Consider the following 16,664-nt stretch of genomic DNA (forward strand, 5'->3'; position numbering starts at 1 on the left):
GTAAGTTTCCTAAGACCTCCCACTCATGCTTCCTGTGAAGCCTGTGGAACTATGAGTAAATTAAACCTCTTTTCTTCACAAATTACCCAGTCTCAGGTAGTTCTTTATGACAATATGAGAATGGAGTAATACAGAGACCAAAGTCAATTTGCTATCAGCTTAAAATACTGCATTATAACAAGACTCTTTAGGCTAGCTCTATAGTAAACATAAAGAAAGAAAGTACAGCAGATACACAAAGGAGAAAGAGAAAGGAAACAAAAGTATAGCACCACAGTGAGCCACAAAACCACAGAGGTGAACAAGAGAGAAAGCAAGCTACAAAAAAAAAAAAAAAAATCTATAAAACAACCAGAAAACCATTAACACAAAGGCAGGAATAAATCCTTACCTATAAATAACAGTCTTGAATGTAACTGGGTAAGTTCCTCCAATTAAAAGATACAGAATGGCTGAACGGATAATAAAACCCAAATGTATGCTGCCTATAACAGACTCACTTCACTGTTAAAGACAAACAGAGACTGAAAGTTAAGGGATAGAGGTTGGCTGCAGTGGCTTATGGCTATAATCCTAGCACTTTTGGAGGCTGAGACAGGCAGATCACTTGAGGTCAGGAGTTCAAGACCAGCCTGGCCAACATGGTGAAACCCTGTCTCTACTAAAAAATACAAAAATTAGCTGGGTGTGGTGGTACGTGCCTGTAATACCAGCTACTTGGGAGGCTGAAGCACAAGAATCTCTTGAACACAAGGTTCAAGCAGAGGCGGAGGGTGCAGTGAGCCAAGGTCATACCACTGTGCTCCAGCCTGGGGAGCAGTGCGAGACTCCATCGTTAAAAAAAAAAAAGTTAAAGGATAGAAAAAGACATCAATGCAAATGGAAACCCAAAGCAAACAGGAGTAGCCATGCTTACTTTAAGTCAAAAACTGTAAAAAGAGACAGAAAAGGTGATTATATAATGATGAAGGGATCAATTCAACAGGAAGATATAACAATTACATTATTTATAATATATTATATAATCATTATATAATATATATTTGTGTCTCATATATATATTTATGGTATATATTAGCACACACACCCCAAACACTGGAGTGCCCAAGCTTGTAAAGCAAGTACCATTAGATCTAAAGGGTGAGACAGATTATAATATAGTAATAGCAGGGAACTCGAATACCCCACTTTCAGCAATGGACAGATATATAGACCTGAAAATATACTACAAAGCTACTGCAACCAAAAAAGCATGGTACTGACATAAAAGCAGACCAATAGAGCAGAATGGATATCCCAGAATTAATTAAACAGACAAGTGATTTTCAAAAAAGCTGCCAAAACCACTTAGAAAATGTATATCTCCTTGCAGAAGAATAAGACGGAAATCCTACCTCTCACTATATACAAAAATCAACTCAAAATGGATTAAAGACTTAAATGTGAAACCTGAAACCATGAAATCTACTGGAAGAAAACGGGAAAAATGCTTTACAACACTGTGCTACGCAAGGATTTTTAAAGTGAAGACCTCAAAACACAGGCAACAAAAACAAAAACAGACAAATCTGATTACATCAAACTAAAAAGTTTTTGCACTGCAAAGGAAACAACTGACAAAATGAATAGACAATCTACAGAAATAGGAGAGAATTGCCAACTATACATCTGACAATCGGTTAATATCCAGAATATATAAAAAAACTTAATAAAAAAAAGATTAAAAATGGGCAAATGAGCTCAACAGAAATTTCTGAAAAGACATAAAAATAGCCAATAGGTATATGAAAAAATATTCAAATAAACTAATCATCAGGGAAATGCAAACCCAAACCACAAGACACCACTTCATTCCAGTGAGAATGGCTACTCTCAAAAAGACAAAAGAAAACAAGTGTTGGCGAGGATTTCAGGAGAAGGGAACACTTATACACAGTTGGTGGGAACGTAAATTAGTAGTTATTATGGAAAACAATATGGAGGTTACTAAAAAAAAAAAAAAAAATGGAACTTCTAGGTTATCCTGCAGTCCTACTACTGGATACATATCCAAAGGAAATGAAATCAGTATGTTAAAGAAATATCTGCACTCCCATATTTTACAATAGCCAAAACACAGACTCAACCCAAGTGTCCAACAATGAATGAATAGACAAAGAAAATGGGGTATATATACTCAGTAGAATATCATTTAGCCATGAAAAGAATGAAATCCTGTCATTTGCAGCAATATGGATGGAACTGGAGGATATTATGTTAAGTGAAATAAGACAGACATAGAGAGGCAAATACTGCAGAATCTCACTTATACGTGGAACCTAAAAAATAAAAAGTTGGTACCATAGAAGTGGAGTAGAACAGTGGTTACCAGAGACTGGAGTGGGGAGGTGGGAGAGAAAGATGAGGAGAGGTTGGTTAGTGGGTACAAAGTTACAATAAAATAAGAAAAATAAGTTCTGGTGTTCTATTGCACAGTAGGGTTATTATGGTTAACAGTAAAGTACTGTATATTACAAAATAGCCAGAAGAGAGGCTTTTGAATGTTTTCACCACCAAAAAATGATTAAATGTATGAGGTGATGGATATGCTAACTACCCTAATTTGTACATTATATAACACATAACTGTATTGGAATACCAACTTGTACTCCATAAATATGTACAACTATAATGTGTTGATTAAAAAGTTAAGAAATTATCAACATTGCTGGAAATGAGACGAAATAACCTAAAACCAACAGGAAAAAAACCGGCTATATTTATTACATTCAAGAAAAAAGGAAAACAGATGATGGATTCAACCAAAGAACTGGTATCTATGAAACAGAAATGAAAATCTAGAATTGAAAAACTACAATTAAAACTTAAAAATTCACCTGAGTGGGTATTTTAGAATAGAAACAGCATAAGACAGAAATTCACAAATTAGAAAACAAGGCAGTAGAAAATGGGAGACTGAAGCACAGAAAGAAAAAAGGACAGGAAGATGGAAAACAGTGTAAAGGAAATATGAGACAAAATAAAGCAGGAAGGAGGAAAGAGAAAACAGGAAAGAAGCAATAATTTAAAAAACACTCAAAGAATTTTCCAAAATCGATGAAAGATATCAAATCAGGGTATTATGAAGATCTATAAACCCTAAACAGAATAAATCCAAAGAAAACCATACCTAGCAACATTAGACAAAACTGCTGAAAAGCAAAAAGCAAGAAATATCTCAGAAGCAGTCAGAGGAAAAAACATACGAACTGCAAAGGAGTAACAAGAACACCGATTACTGACTCTTCAACATCAATAGAAGCAAGAACATGATAAAACATCTTAAAAGTGTTACAGAAAAAAACTGCTAGAACTGTTCATGTAGGAAAAAACACTGAAGAATTAAAGAAGACTTAATAAATGGAAGAATATACATGTTTGCAGATTGACAGATTCATTTTAACAACAATGTCATTTCTCTCTGAATTGATTTATGGATTTAATGCTATCCTAATCCAAAGCCCACAGCCTCCCACAGGCTTTCTTGTGTATAACTGTGTGTGGACACTGACAAGCTCATTCTAGAATTTACACAGAAAGGCAAAGCAACAGTGATAGCCAAGACAATCTTGAAGAACAAGCCTCAGTTTACTGAATACAAACTCATGCTATAAGATATCAAAACACACAGCTTAGTCTGAGCGTGGGGGCTCATGCCTGTAATTTCAGCACTTTGGGAGGCAGAGACGGGCGGATCACTTGATGCCAGGAGTTTAAGACCAGCCTGACCAACGTGGCGAAACCCCGTCTTTACTAAATCCTGTCTCTACTAAAAATACAAAAAGTAGCCAGGCATGGTGGTCGGGAGGCTGAGGCATGAGAATCGCTTGAACCCAGGATGCAGAGGTTGCAGTAAGCCGAGATTTTTGCCACTGCACTCCAGCCTGGGTGCCAGAGTGAGACTCTGTCTCAAAAACAAACAACAACAACAAAACAAACAGAAGAACTCTACACAGGTTGACAAGGCAGTACTTACATGAACATAGGCATAAGCAAAATAAACAAATGAGCAAAATAAACAATAAACAAATGAGCAATAAACAATTGAGCAAAATAAAGAGACCAGACAGATACACACACACACACACACACACACACACACACACATACATGGTCACTTAATTTAACACAAAGTGGACACTGCAGTGCAGGAGGGAAAAAGGTAGTTTTTCCAATAAATGGTGCTGGATCAACTGGATGTCCATAGGGATACCTAATGAATCTTGCCAATAATAAAATCCATGCCTTCAATCAACAATTTACATTTTAGAAAATTTGTATCCATTCCTGTGAGCTTGGCACTTCCCTAAACTTTTCAGAAGAAGCTGGTGGTGATATTAGCAATGCCATTTTTGATAAATTATTTTTTTAAGTGCCAAAATGAGAAAAGCTACATACACCAGGACCATCAATATTTTCCAAATGGCCAACGCATGGCATTACAAAAATCAAACATAGAGAAATGATTGATTCAATGTGCAAGATAGACCAATTGTTTCTAATGCAACACACTAAAAAGTTCATGGATAAAGTCTCAGACCCCATGTTGAAACCAATCTGTAAGCAACTTGTCAAGTTTTGGTGCTGTTTTAAAGAATAATACCCAACTTATCTGAAAAGAACCTCCCCCGCATTTTTTTTTAACTTCTCTGTATGAAGATTTCTTTCATTCAAAAAATATATCACAACACACTGAATGCAGCAGATATGACAATCCAACTAATGTCAGAGAGATATTAGATTTGCTAAACTATAATTAAATCTTTTATGAAAATAGTTCTTTCTCATAAATGTTAATTGTGTTAACATGTAATGAGGCTAGGCGCAGTGGCTCATGCCTGTAATCCCAGCACTTTGGGGGGCCGAGGCAGGCAGATCACCTGAGGTCACGAGTTCGAGACCAGCCTGGCCAATGTGGTGAAACTCCATCTCTACTAAAAATACAAAAATTAGCCAGATGCGGTGGCACGCGCCTGTAGTCTCAGCTACTTCGGAGGCTGAGGCAGGAGAATCGTATGAACCCAGGAGGTGGAAGTTGTAGTAAACCGAGATTGCGCCACTGCACTCCAGCCTGGGTGACACGGCGAGATGAAAAGAACTAACGAGAAGGAAGGAAGGAAGGAAGGAAGGAAGGAAGGAAGGAAGGAAGGAAGGAAGGAGGAAGGAAGGAGGAGGGAGGGAGGGAGGGAGGAAGGAGGGAGGGAGGGAGGGAAGGAGGGAGGAAGGGAAGGAGGGAGGGAAAAGAAGATAAGAGAGGAGAGGAGGGGAGGCGAAGGGAGGGGAAGAGAGGAGAGAAGGAGGGAGGGAGGGAAGGAAGGAAAAAAAGAAACGTGATGGGTTTCTCATTAAATTTAATGACTAATAAATATTTTTAAAATTAAGAAAAATAAATCTTGAATTCTACCTCACAGCAAAGGTAAAACTCAATTCCAAGATGAATTGTAGATCTGTATTTGAGAAACAAACTTTTAGAGGAAAAACAAAGAAAATCTACACAATCATGAAGAAAGGAAAGATTTGATTTTTTTTAAAACAGGACACAAGAGGCCCTAATCACAATCTTGCACAATCAACAATCTTGCACATTGAATCAATCATTTCTCTATGTTTGATTTTTGTAATGCCATGTGTTGGCCATTTGGAAAATATTGATGGTCCTGGTGTACGTAGTTTTTCTCATTTTGGCACTTAAAAAAATAATTTATCAAAAATGGCATTGCTAATATCACCAACAGCTTCTTCTGAAAAGTTTAGGGAAGTGCCAAGCTCACAGGAATGGATACAAATTTTTTAAAATGGGACAGAGCTGGTCCACAGGTCTCGACCTCAAGTGACGAATTGCTCTTTCTCAAAAGATGCCAATAATAGAGCAAAAAGAGCTAGGGTAGTGGCGTATGCCTGTAATCCTCGGGAGTCTGAAGCAGGAGGATCTCTTGAGCCTAGGAGTTCAAGACTGGCCTAGGCAACACAAGAAAACCCCATTTCAAAAAAAAAAAAAAGAAGGCTGGGAGCGGTGGCTCACGCCTGTAATCCCAGCACTTTGGGAGGCCGAGGGGGTGGATCACTGAGGTCACAAGTTCAAGACCAGCCTGACCAACATGGTGAAACCCATCTCTACTAAAAATACAAAAAATTAGCTGGGCATGGTGGTGGGTGCCTGTAATCCCAGCTACTCAGGAGGCTGGGGCAGGAGAATCCCTTGAACCCGAGAGGCAGAGGTTGCAGTGAGCCGAGATCATGCCATTGCACTCCAGCCTCAGCGACAAGAGCAACACTCCGTCTCAAAAAAAACAAAAAAAACAAAAAAAAACAAAAAAAACAAAAAAAAACAAAAAAAAACAAAAGTGGCACAGTGGAAATAGATAATAGAATAAACATACCCAACAAAGGACTTCCATTCAGAATTCAAAAAGAACTTTTACAAATCAATAGAAATGATACAGACAACTCAATTAATAAAAGAAGCTATCCAAATACCTGATAGAAACATAAATGTCATTCATCATCATTAGTAACAGGGAAATGTAAAATAAAATCACAATGAACCAACATAATGTAATCAGCAGCAGCGTAGCAAAAATTCAAAATAAGCAAACAATAAAACACAAATATTAAGGGTTGTCAAACATGTAGAGCAACTGGAACTTAACTATACACAGCTAATGGTTATTAAAATTGGTACAATTGGCCAGGCACGGTGGCTCACGCCTGTAATCACAGCACCTTGGGAGGCTGAAGCAGGCAGATCATGAGGTCAGGAGATCGAGACCATCCTGGCTAACACAGTGAAACCCCATTTCTACTAAAAATACAAAAAAAATTAGCCGGGCTTGGTGGTAGGTGCCTGTAGTCCCAGCTACTCGGGAGGCTGAGGCAGGAGAATGGCGTGAACCCAGGAGGCGGAGCTTGCAGTGAGCTGAGACTGCGCCAATGTACTCAGCCTGGGCGACAGAGCGAGACTCCGTCTCAAAAAAAAAAAAAAAAAAAAAAAAAAAAAAAAAAAAAAAATGGTACAACTAATTTTAAAAAACTGTCACAATCTCCTGAATTTGAACATGCACATTTCCACTACAGTCATGCCTTGCTTAATGATGGTGATACTTTCTGAAAAATGCATCATTAGATGATTTCATCGTGCTAACATCATAGAGTGTACTTAACACAAACCTAGAAGATGGTATAGCTTACTATACACCTAGGCTATATGGTATAGCCTATTGCTCCTAGTTTACATATGTGCACGGCATGTTACTCTACTGAATACTGCAGGCAACTGTGACATATAGTCCATCACTGACTGAAACAACGTTATGTGGCACATGACCGTAATTTTATTCCTAGGAATGTCCTCAACAGGAGTAAGCAACCAGGGCACAAAAATAACAGAATGTTAATAGAAACTGCATTATTTATAATACTAAAAATTAGAAATTGGCCAGGTGCGGTGGCTCACACCTGTAATTCCAGTGCTTTGGGAGGCCGAGGCAGGTGGATCACCCGAGGTCAGAAGTTTGAGAGCAGCCTGACCAACATGGTGAAACCTCATCTCTACTGAAGATACAAAAAGTAGTCAGGCGTGGCGGCTAATGCCTGTAAATCCAGCTACTTGGGAGGCTGAGGCAGCAGAATCGCCTGAACCTGGGAGGCGGAGGTTGTAGTGAGCCGAGATTATGCCATTGCACTCCAGCCTGGGCGACAAGTGCGAAACTCCATCCCAAAAAAAAAAACAAACAAAAAGAAAACTAGAAATAACCCAACTATTAACAGTGGAAGGGACAAATCATTATTTGCACACAATTATATACTGTACAGCAGTGAAAAACAACACATGGAAAAACAGAAAAATTTGGATATCTATTAAGTAAAAAAGCCTCACCAAAAGATTCTCTCTATACCAAGTTCAGTAAGTGGCAAAACTAACCTATAGTGATACAAGTCAGAATTGTGATTACCTTTCCAAAAGAACATTGATCACAGCCTTCTGGAAAACTGATATCTCTTTTTTCATCTGAGTAGTCATTACACATTTAGTATATATTTATTAAAATTCATTGCTTTGTACACTTTTGGTGTATTCTAGGTATGTTATATACTTCATGGTCTATGAATATTTTTCAATGTGCTCTACATAAATTGTCCCAGAATCAAATGAATTTCAATGGTAAGAGTTAAAATTTAAACATAAAAGTCATTAGTTTAAGTGAATTATGGAAATACTTACCAAAAGAGAACCTGATTGCCACTGTATCTCTCAAAGCGTGCTCTTGCAGACATTAATCTATTAAAAAAATTGAAGATTTTATCTTACACTTTGTTTTTAAAATTCTGTTATAATTACAACAGAAAATGACCAAATCTACCAGTACGTTGTCACTAAACTACAAAGAGTTTAGAAATATATGTGTATTTTATATATATATACATAATGCAATAATATAGATAATATTCAGTGGCATCAACCTTAATACTCTTTATGTACATTATCAAATCTGTCAATTCACACCAAATAATGTTTTCATTATAAAAAATATACATTTGCCTGATTCACTACTGAATCCTCAGTGTGAAGAACAGTTACTAGCAGAGGCATGTACATACAAAAAAACTGCTGAATATATAAATCAGTTTGCAATAAAAAATACTTTGAGTATTACAAAATGCTAATTTTTCAGTTTTCTTTCTTCCTGATATAGTTATTTGGCATATACTAACAGCTGAATTATGTTATACAGAAAATATATAATAAATAATAAATCCCTAACAATTATATTTTATCAATCTGGTCAATAACCAGAAACTTGATGAAAACCCAGGAAAAGTCACTGGATAAGCTGTTCGTGGTGGGAACACACGTTTAATTAAAATATTATACAGTTAAGTGTTTTATAGCACTCGAAAGTGTTTTTACAAATATAATCGTAATGATATATGATAACCAGGACAGATAGCCAGCCCATTTTTCAGAAGAAAAAAATGAGGTTCAGAAAGTTTATGGGTCTTGTCCACAGGAGCTTAGGCCAAATCAAGATTCCTGCTCCTTTCACTTTAATAAAACACTATAATACAACATACCATACCTAGCTGAAGCATTTGGCATAATAAATACCAACACAAACTACAAAAAGATAACAGGAGTTTTGTCTTTACTAGCTAGCACATCCTCAGCACTGTGTTTTGCTTTAGGTACTTATTTTTATTTAACCCTTGAAATACTTCAACAAAGATAGTATCATTACCCCTATTTTATTGAAGACAAAACCACAGTTAAAAGTGAGTTCTGACTTAAGGTCCCATGGCTAAGAAAAAATGAAATAAGAAAAACAAATTCAGTTTTTATTGTCAGTGTTTTTCCCCAACTCCAAAATCACCCCTACCAAAATATAAACTCCAGGAAACCAGGGATCGAATCTGTAATGTATATACCAAGGGCTTAAAACAATAACGAATATAAAGGTGCTTAACAAATATTTGGTGAATAAATGAATGAATGGCTATACAGCGTGTGCTCTTAAATAGAACCACACTTACCTAAGCTGATGTTCCCTGAGATTTGATAATATTTCCATTCCATGAAGATAAGAATAAATAGTATTTAAGTCCTGTGGAACAGAAGAAAAAAATTAGATTATTTTTCAAATATGCTGTTTAAAATATAAGGCACCCCACAATTCTGATTTTAAGCAAACAACCACTCATGGCAAAGCAGTTAACTATGGAAAAACCATAAAACCTCTGCATCATAAAAGATTTGAAAAGGCAGAGAAGAGATCCCTCAGCTCTCAAAGGAACTCCTCTTCAACGTGACCAATGGCCTCTATTCATTCAAACAAATGCCAGAACCCCAAATTCATTATTTTATATGAAAGTATATTAATTCATTATTTCACTTTTAAGCAGATGTAAACTTTTCTTCTTTAGTGGCCTCCAAATATTTGATATCCAATATCCTGGCTGACATCTCTAGAGATGACCCAGTTTATCAATATTCCTCTTAAAATATGACTTTCTAAAGAATTTATTTCTAAAGAGACTCAAAATGACATAATCTACCACTAAATAAAAAAGATTTCCAATGGTACAATCCTATTGTTCACTCTGTGAAAGGGGCAGAACATCTTTCTCTATTCCTCACCCAGATAACTAGGCATTAAAACAACAACGGGCTGGGCGCGGTGGCTCACGCTTGTAATCCCAGCACTTTGTGAGGCCGAGGCGGGCGGATCACGAGGTCAGGAGATCGAGACCACGGTGAAACCCCGTCTCTACTAAAAATACAAAAAATTAGCCAGGCGTGGTGGCGGGCGCCTGTAGTCCCAGCTACTCGGAGAGGCTGAGGCAGGAGAATGGCGTGAACCCGGGAGGCGGAGCTTGCAGTGAGCCGAGACTGCGCCACTGCACTCCAGCCTGGGCGACAGAGTGAGACTCCGTCTCAAAAAAAAAAAAACCAACAACAAAAACCTCAGGATGACATAGTATAACCTCAACTAAGAGCAGTGGCATAGCAGAAGAAAGTGGAAAGAGTCTACAGATCCCTGACAGCAAATGGTATTGTACCACTGATGTCATTTAAGATTAAAGGCAGACAAGCTTAAATTCGCTATAAAAAACATACTTCCTATTTCCTATGAAGAATAATGCCTTTATACAAGGGCAAACTACTTCCAAACGCTGCCTTCCCACTCTGATATGCAACTGGCCAAGAAAATTATCAGATAGTAGTGGGGGTAGTGGGGGAGAAACTAAAGACAACTTGTTTTCTAGTAGGTTAATAAGACAACATGGAGCCATTAAGAAAAGCAGCAAGCTAGGCCGGTCACGGTGGCTCACGCCTGTAATCCCAGCGCTTTGGGAGGTCGAGGTGGTCAGGAGATCAAGACCATCCTGGCTAAAACAGTGAAACCCCGTCTCTACTAAAAATAGAAAAAATTAGCCGGGCATGCTGACAGGCGCCTATAGTCCCAGCTACTCGGGAGGCTGACGCAGGAGAATGGCGTGAACCCGGGAAGCAGAGCTTGCAGTGAGCTGAGATTGCGCCACTGCACTCTAGCCTGGGTGACAGGGTGACAGAGCGAGACTCTGTCTCAAAAAAAAAAAAAGAAAAGAAAAGCATCAAGCTGAGCACAGTGGCTCACGCCTGTAATCCCAGCACTTCATGAGGCCGAGGTGGGTGGATCGCTTGAGCCCAGGAGTTAGAGACCAGCCTGGGCAACATGGTGAAACTTGCCTCTACAAAAAATAATTTAAAAATAAATTAAAAAAATTAGCCAGGCTTGTGGTACATGTCTGTAGTCCCAGCTACTTAGGAAGCTGAGTTGTGGGGGATGGCTTGAGCCTGGGAAGAAGAAGTTGCAGTGAGCCGAGATCACAGCACTGCACTCCAGTCTAGGCAATTGAGACTCCATCTCAAAAAAAAAAACAAAAAAAACGGCAATCATCTCCAATTCCAAAGATAACAACTGCCAATTAACCACAGTGAATTGAACAACCACACTTATTTCTGCTAAATCCTTACGAAAACAGTGAAAAAGATGTTTAAGTATATAAAAATAAAGATTTGAATAGGTTAAAAGAAAGGTCTACCAAATTTTAGAAGACAGCAGATGAAGCACTGATATGGTAAACTATTTCCAAAGATAGCCACAGAGGTATTTCTTATCCCATATGCTCTTTTGCAATGCACTCTTGCCAGTAACCCATCAAAAACTGGAATCTATGTGCCCTCCCCACAGATGTGGGTTGGCTCTGTGACTTGTTCTGACCAAAAGAATACAATAGAAGCGAGGGCGTATAAAAGATCCAAGTACCCTGAGACCACTAATGTTGTGAAGAAGCCCCAGCTAGCCGTAGGGAGACAGAAAGGCCATATGGAGTAACACCAAGGTACTAGATATGTAAGTTATGCCTTCCTAGAGCGGCTTAGAGCTACCAACTGAATGGAACTAAAAGAATGATCCCAACAGAGGCTCTAAGAGGTAGAACCAACCACCCAGCCAGAACCTGCTGAATGCAGGTAATATAAATAGAGTCATGGCAAAAGTGTGGCTCATAGTGGGGCCACTGAGTCTGCAGATCTACCTAATAATGGTCATTCCCCACTCCCTCAGTTTATAATTAGAATTTATATACTTGGCAGTTAGAGTACCCTCCATAATGGGTCCATGACCTGTGTGGTAAAAGCTGTCACAATGGAAAAAGCCAAGTGGGAACCTCTGCCCCATTCCCCAGAACAAGATAGTAAATAAAGACTGTTTCTTCCAGAGGGGCACAGAATAAAGACTAGTGCCACCAGTAAAGACTTAGAAGTACGCAGAGGTAATAGTTTCTACTGTATTCTATTTAATTCATGGAGAAAGCAGACAGATCCTGAAAAATGACTGTGCAGACTACCACAGAATGAACCAAATTCTAGCCCTAATCATAGCCTGCAGTCTCAGCCATAATATTGCTGCTGAAGCTGATTAAGCCTCAAGTACTGATGTGGTGTTACTTTCCATTACTTTATTTTCAATTCCAATTAGAAGATCAGAAAAAAATCTGCATTCATGCAGGGCAATATTAACTTACCGTTTTATCTTAGGACTCTTAACTCTCCCGCTCTCTGTCATAACACAGTCAGTGAGGGTTGGGTGGGGGACAGACATCTAAACCTCCTGATCTATTTACATATATTACATCATGCTGATTGGACAGAATGAACAAAAGAATGGGCTAGAGGTGACTGGTACCCTAGAGTCCTTGGTAACACACATATGGCTCCAGAAGATGGGAGATAAACACTATGAAGACTCAAAAGATCTGCCATTTCAGTGAAGTTTTTCGGGATACAGTGGTTAGGGGCATGTCAGGACATCTGCAATGTCGAAATGACTTTGGCTTTAGGTCCAGATAAAATAAAAGGAACTAGACTTACCCTTCACCTAAAACAACTAAAAACAACAACAAAAAAGACAAATATATAAAACATTTTTCGTAAGATAGGACGGAAATATCTAAAGTGAAGTAAAGATCCACCTGAAAAAATCATTGTAGTAGTCCTGAACCAGGACTGATTCTTCCCCTCTCGGTGATATTTAGCAATGTCTGGAGTTATTTTAGGCTGTCACAATTTTGAGGGAGTGGTGCTACTGGCATCATGTAGGTAGAAGAGATATTGCTAAACATAGCCATGCCCATTCATTTACCTATTGGCTATGGCTCTTTTCATGCTATAAAAGCAGAGTTAAGTAGTTGTAAGAAAAATCATCTGGGCCACAAAACCTAAAATATTTACTATTTGGCCCTTAACAGAAAAAGTCTGTTAACCCTGGATAAGAATGTCTATATTTTAATTCTTATCAGTTATGAAATGCTAGGAACATTCCTGAAATCCAAGTTCCCAGATGCCAGCCGCCAAAAGACAACTTTACAAATAGGTCTTCCTAAGGACAGCAGTCTCAGATCTGTTCTATTAACTCTTTTTTTGACAGGCTATATTGAAGTCACATTCAGGAACGGCCTTAAAAGAAAATGGAAAAATCTCCTCAATGGGTAGAGTTGTGAACAGTAGATATGGGTCATGCCAAAGGACAGCAGCTGCTATGGTTTGGATGTGGTTTGTCCCTGCCAAAACTCATGCTGAAATTTGATCCCCAATATAGCAGTGTTAGCAGGTAGGACCTAGCAAGAGGTGTTTGGGTCATGGGGGTAGATCCCTCATGAATAGATCAATGCCTGTCTGAGGGGGCAGTGAGTTCTCACTCTCACAGAAATCAGTTGGTTCCCCCAAGAGAGGGTTGTTAAAAAGAGTCTGGCTTCCTTGGTTTCTCTCTCTTGCTTCCTCCCTTACCATGTGACCTCTTTTTTTTTTTGCAGCATGAACATGGCTCACTGCAGCCCCGACCTCCTGGGCTCAAGCAATAGTCCCACCTCAACCTCCTGAGTAGCTGGGACTACAGGCATATGCACACAACACCATGCCCATTTAGTTTTATTTATTTATTTATTTATTTATTTTATTTTCAGCAGAGACAAGGTCTTGCTTTGCTGCCCAGGCTGGTCTCGAACTCCTGGGCTCAAGCAATTCTGCCTTCGCCTCCCAAAGTGCTGCGATTACAGGTGTGAGCCACTGCGCCCAGCCTGCCATGTGATCTTCTTGCACACACTTGCTCCCCTTTCACTTTTTGCCATGAGTAGAAGCAGTCTGAGACCCTCATTGGATGCAGGTGGCCAATCTAGAACCTTCTAGCCACCAGAATTGTTAGCCAAATAAAGCTCTTTCTTTATAAATGACCCAGCCTCAAGTATTCTGTTATAGCAACACAAAACAGACTAAGACAGTGGCCCAAGGTGAAAATATATGTAAATTCCAGTGCATGGATGTCTGGTCAGGGGTCTAGAAGGAAAAAGATCAGGGACAAGGAGGGATAGGGTAAAGACACAGAATGGAGACATGGGAATGGGCACAAAGTGTATAAAGTTTTCTGTATTCCACACTAATGCCCACCAAAAAGCATTAAACATGGAAGAGGCACGGAACAACCACAAAGATAAAATAGGATATCCCAGAATGGCACAATTAATACATGAGTAGACTGACCACAATGACACCAGATAGAGGCTACACATGTGTCCAACAATATAAACTTCCACTTATCAAGGTCTGTCTAGCTACTGCTACTGCTGAATGTCCAACCTGTCAGCAACAGAGGCCAACCGTATGCGTTCCTGATATGATTCTATTATTCAAGAAGAGCAACCAGTCATTTGATAACAAGTAGACTATATATGGTGTCTCTCATCCCAGAAGCGCCAGTAGTTCATTTCACAGTGATAGATACCTATATTCTGGGTTTGGGTTTATCTTACTTACCTCAGAGGTTCAGCCAGGATCATAATCCAGGAGCTTACAGAATGCCTGAACCACAGTACTAGAATCCCACACACCAGAGTTCAACCAGTGGACCCAATTCAAAGCAAACACAGGAGTAGGCTCACAACCTTGGGACCACTAGTCATATCACACACCAAACAATCCAGAAGCAACTGGCCTCACAGAACGCTGTAATAACCTTATAAAGGCACTGCTGAACTTTTAGTTTAAAGGCAATAATGTGAAATAATGGAATGACACCTTTTAATATGAAGATACATCAAACCACAGACCTCTATATGGTGCTGTGTATACAGCAGGAAGAATAGATGGGCCCAGGAACAAATGAGTAGAATCAAGAGTCACCCATTTATCATTATTCCCAATGAGCCACAAAGGGATTTTGTACTTCCCATTCCTACAACTATGGACTCTGCACATTTGCAGGTCCTGGTTCCAAAGGCATATACTCTTGCCAGGCAACAGTACAAGAGTCTCAATGAACAAGTTTACAGCTGCCACCAGGGCACTTTAAACACCAGGGCCCAAGAATCAGCAGGTAAGAGGAGTTGCCATTTTGGCAGGGATAACTGATCCTGAGCAGTAGGTGGACGTAGGGCTGCTTTTATGTAATGTGAACAGAGAGGAATGTGTGGAATCCACATGATTCTATTGGTTATTCCTTTACCTCACTATAACTGTAAATGGACATATATCCCAGCATTAGCCAGAGAAGAATGATTACCAAGGGTGCAGACATTTCAGTAAAGAAGGCTTGAGCCATACCAACATATAAGCCACTGAGACCTGCAGAGGTGATTATGTAAGGAGAAAACAAAATGCATAGTGGAGGAGAGAGGATAAGTACCAGTTGCAACCATGAGATCAACCATACAGGGGCCGTAATTCTTCCCACCACCATCTGTTGTCTAAGTTTCTTCTCAGGAAAAGAAGCTCATTGAGAGCCATGGAGGAGCTGCTCCCTGAACTTCAAACCTATGTGAAAAAGTAGATTTGTGTGGTGCAAAGTGTAAGCTCAGGTGGCCTTGAAAATATGCCTCTCAGATTCCAAACTACACGGAGTATAATTGAACAAAATCCCTATTATGGGGCTCTGTAATTTATCATCATGTTTGAACTGGGGCCCAGCTTCCCATGCGATACTCCCAATCACTAACTGAGCCTGGAAAAGATACTAAGGAATGCCTATTCTGGGAGACTCAGGAATACTCTGATGGGTTCAAGGATTCTTCTTCCACCTTGCTAAACCACTGTTACAGTGCAGTCTAAGGCTCTTCCACTCAACCTTCCTTTGCTCTCTCCTTCACAAATGTCACATGAGAATTCTAGTGTGAATGCTCTACCAACTCTCTCCATTTCTGCTCACAGGCATTTTCCCTAATAAATTCCTTGCATGTCTAATATTGTGACAACTGCTTCTAACAGAACCCAGACTAACACAAACACTTTGTAGTATTCAGTAAAGAAATTTTCTATACTTTCTGCTGGTTTTATTTTTAAATATTTACGGTTTTCTAGTATTTTTAAATAATGTAATGTTTGGCTGGGTGTGGTGGCTCACACCTGTAACCCCAATACTTTGGGAGGCCAAGATGAGTGGAGATCACCTCAGGTCAGGAGTTCGAGACCAGCCTGGCTAATATGGTGAAACCCTATCTCTACTAAAAATACAAAAATTAGCTACGTGTGGTGGCGCATGCCTGCGATCCCAGCTACTCAGGAGGCTCAGGCACGAAAATCACTTGAACCTGGGAGG

The 16,664-nt window shown here is 39.3% G+C and overlaps 1 protein-coding gene across 4 annotated transcripts in view; it reads right to left on the reverse strand.

Moving 5' to 3' along the window:
- Positions 1-16,664, reverse strand: part of RAPGEF6 (Rap guanine nucleotide exchange factor 6) — a 219,539-nt gene that overhangs the window by 178,685 nt on the left and 24,190 nt on the right. For all 4 annotated transcript variants that reach the window (XM_003259922.3, XM_003259924.3, XM_003259923.3 and 1 more), the window contains exons 2-3: positions 9,568-9,638; positions 8,261-8,317 (exon numbers count right to left, since the gene is read on the reverse strand). In XM_003259922.3, coding sequence (XP_003259970.1) covers positions 8,261-8,317; positions 9,568-9,638 — 128 coding nt within the window. The remainder of the gene's footprint in view (positions 1-8,260; positions 8,318-9,567; positions 9,639-16,664) is intronic.

Source organism: Nomascus leucogenys, chromosome 2 (assembly GCF_006542625.1).
Source record: "Nomascus leucogenys isolate Asia chromosome 2, Asia_NLE_v1, whole genome shotgun sequence".
Lineage (NCBI taxonomy): Eukaryota > Metazoa > Chordata > Mammalia > Primates > Hylobatidae > Nomascus > Nomascus leucogenys.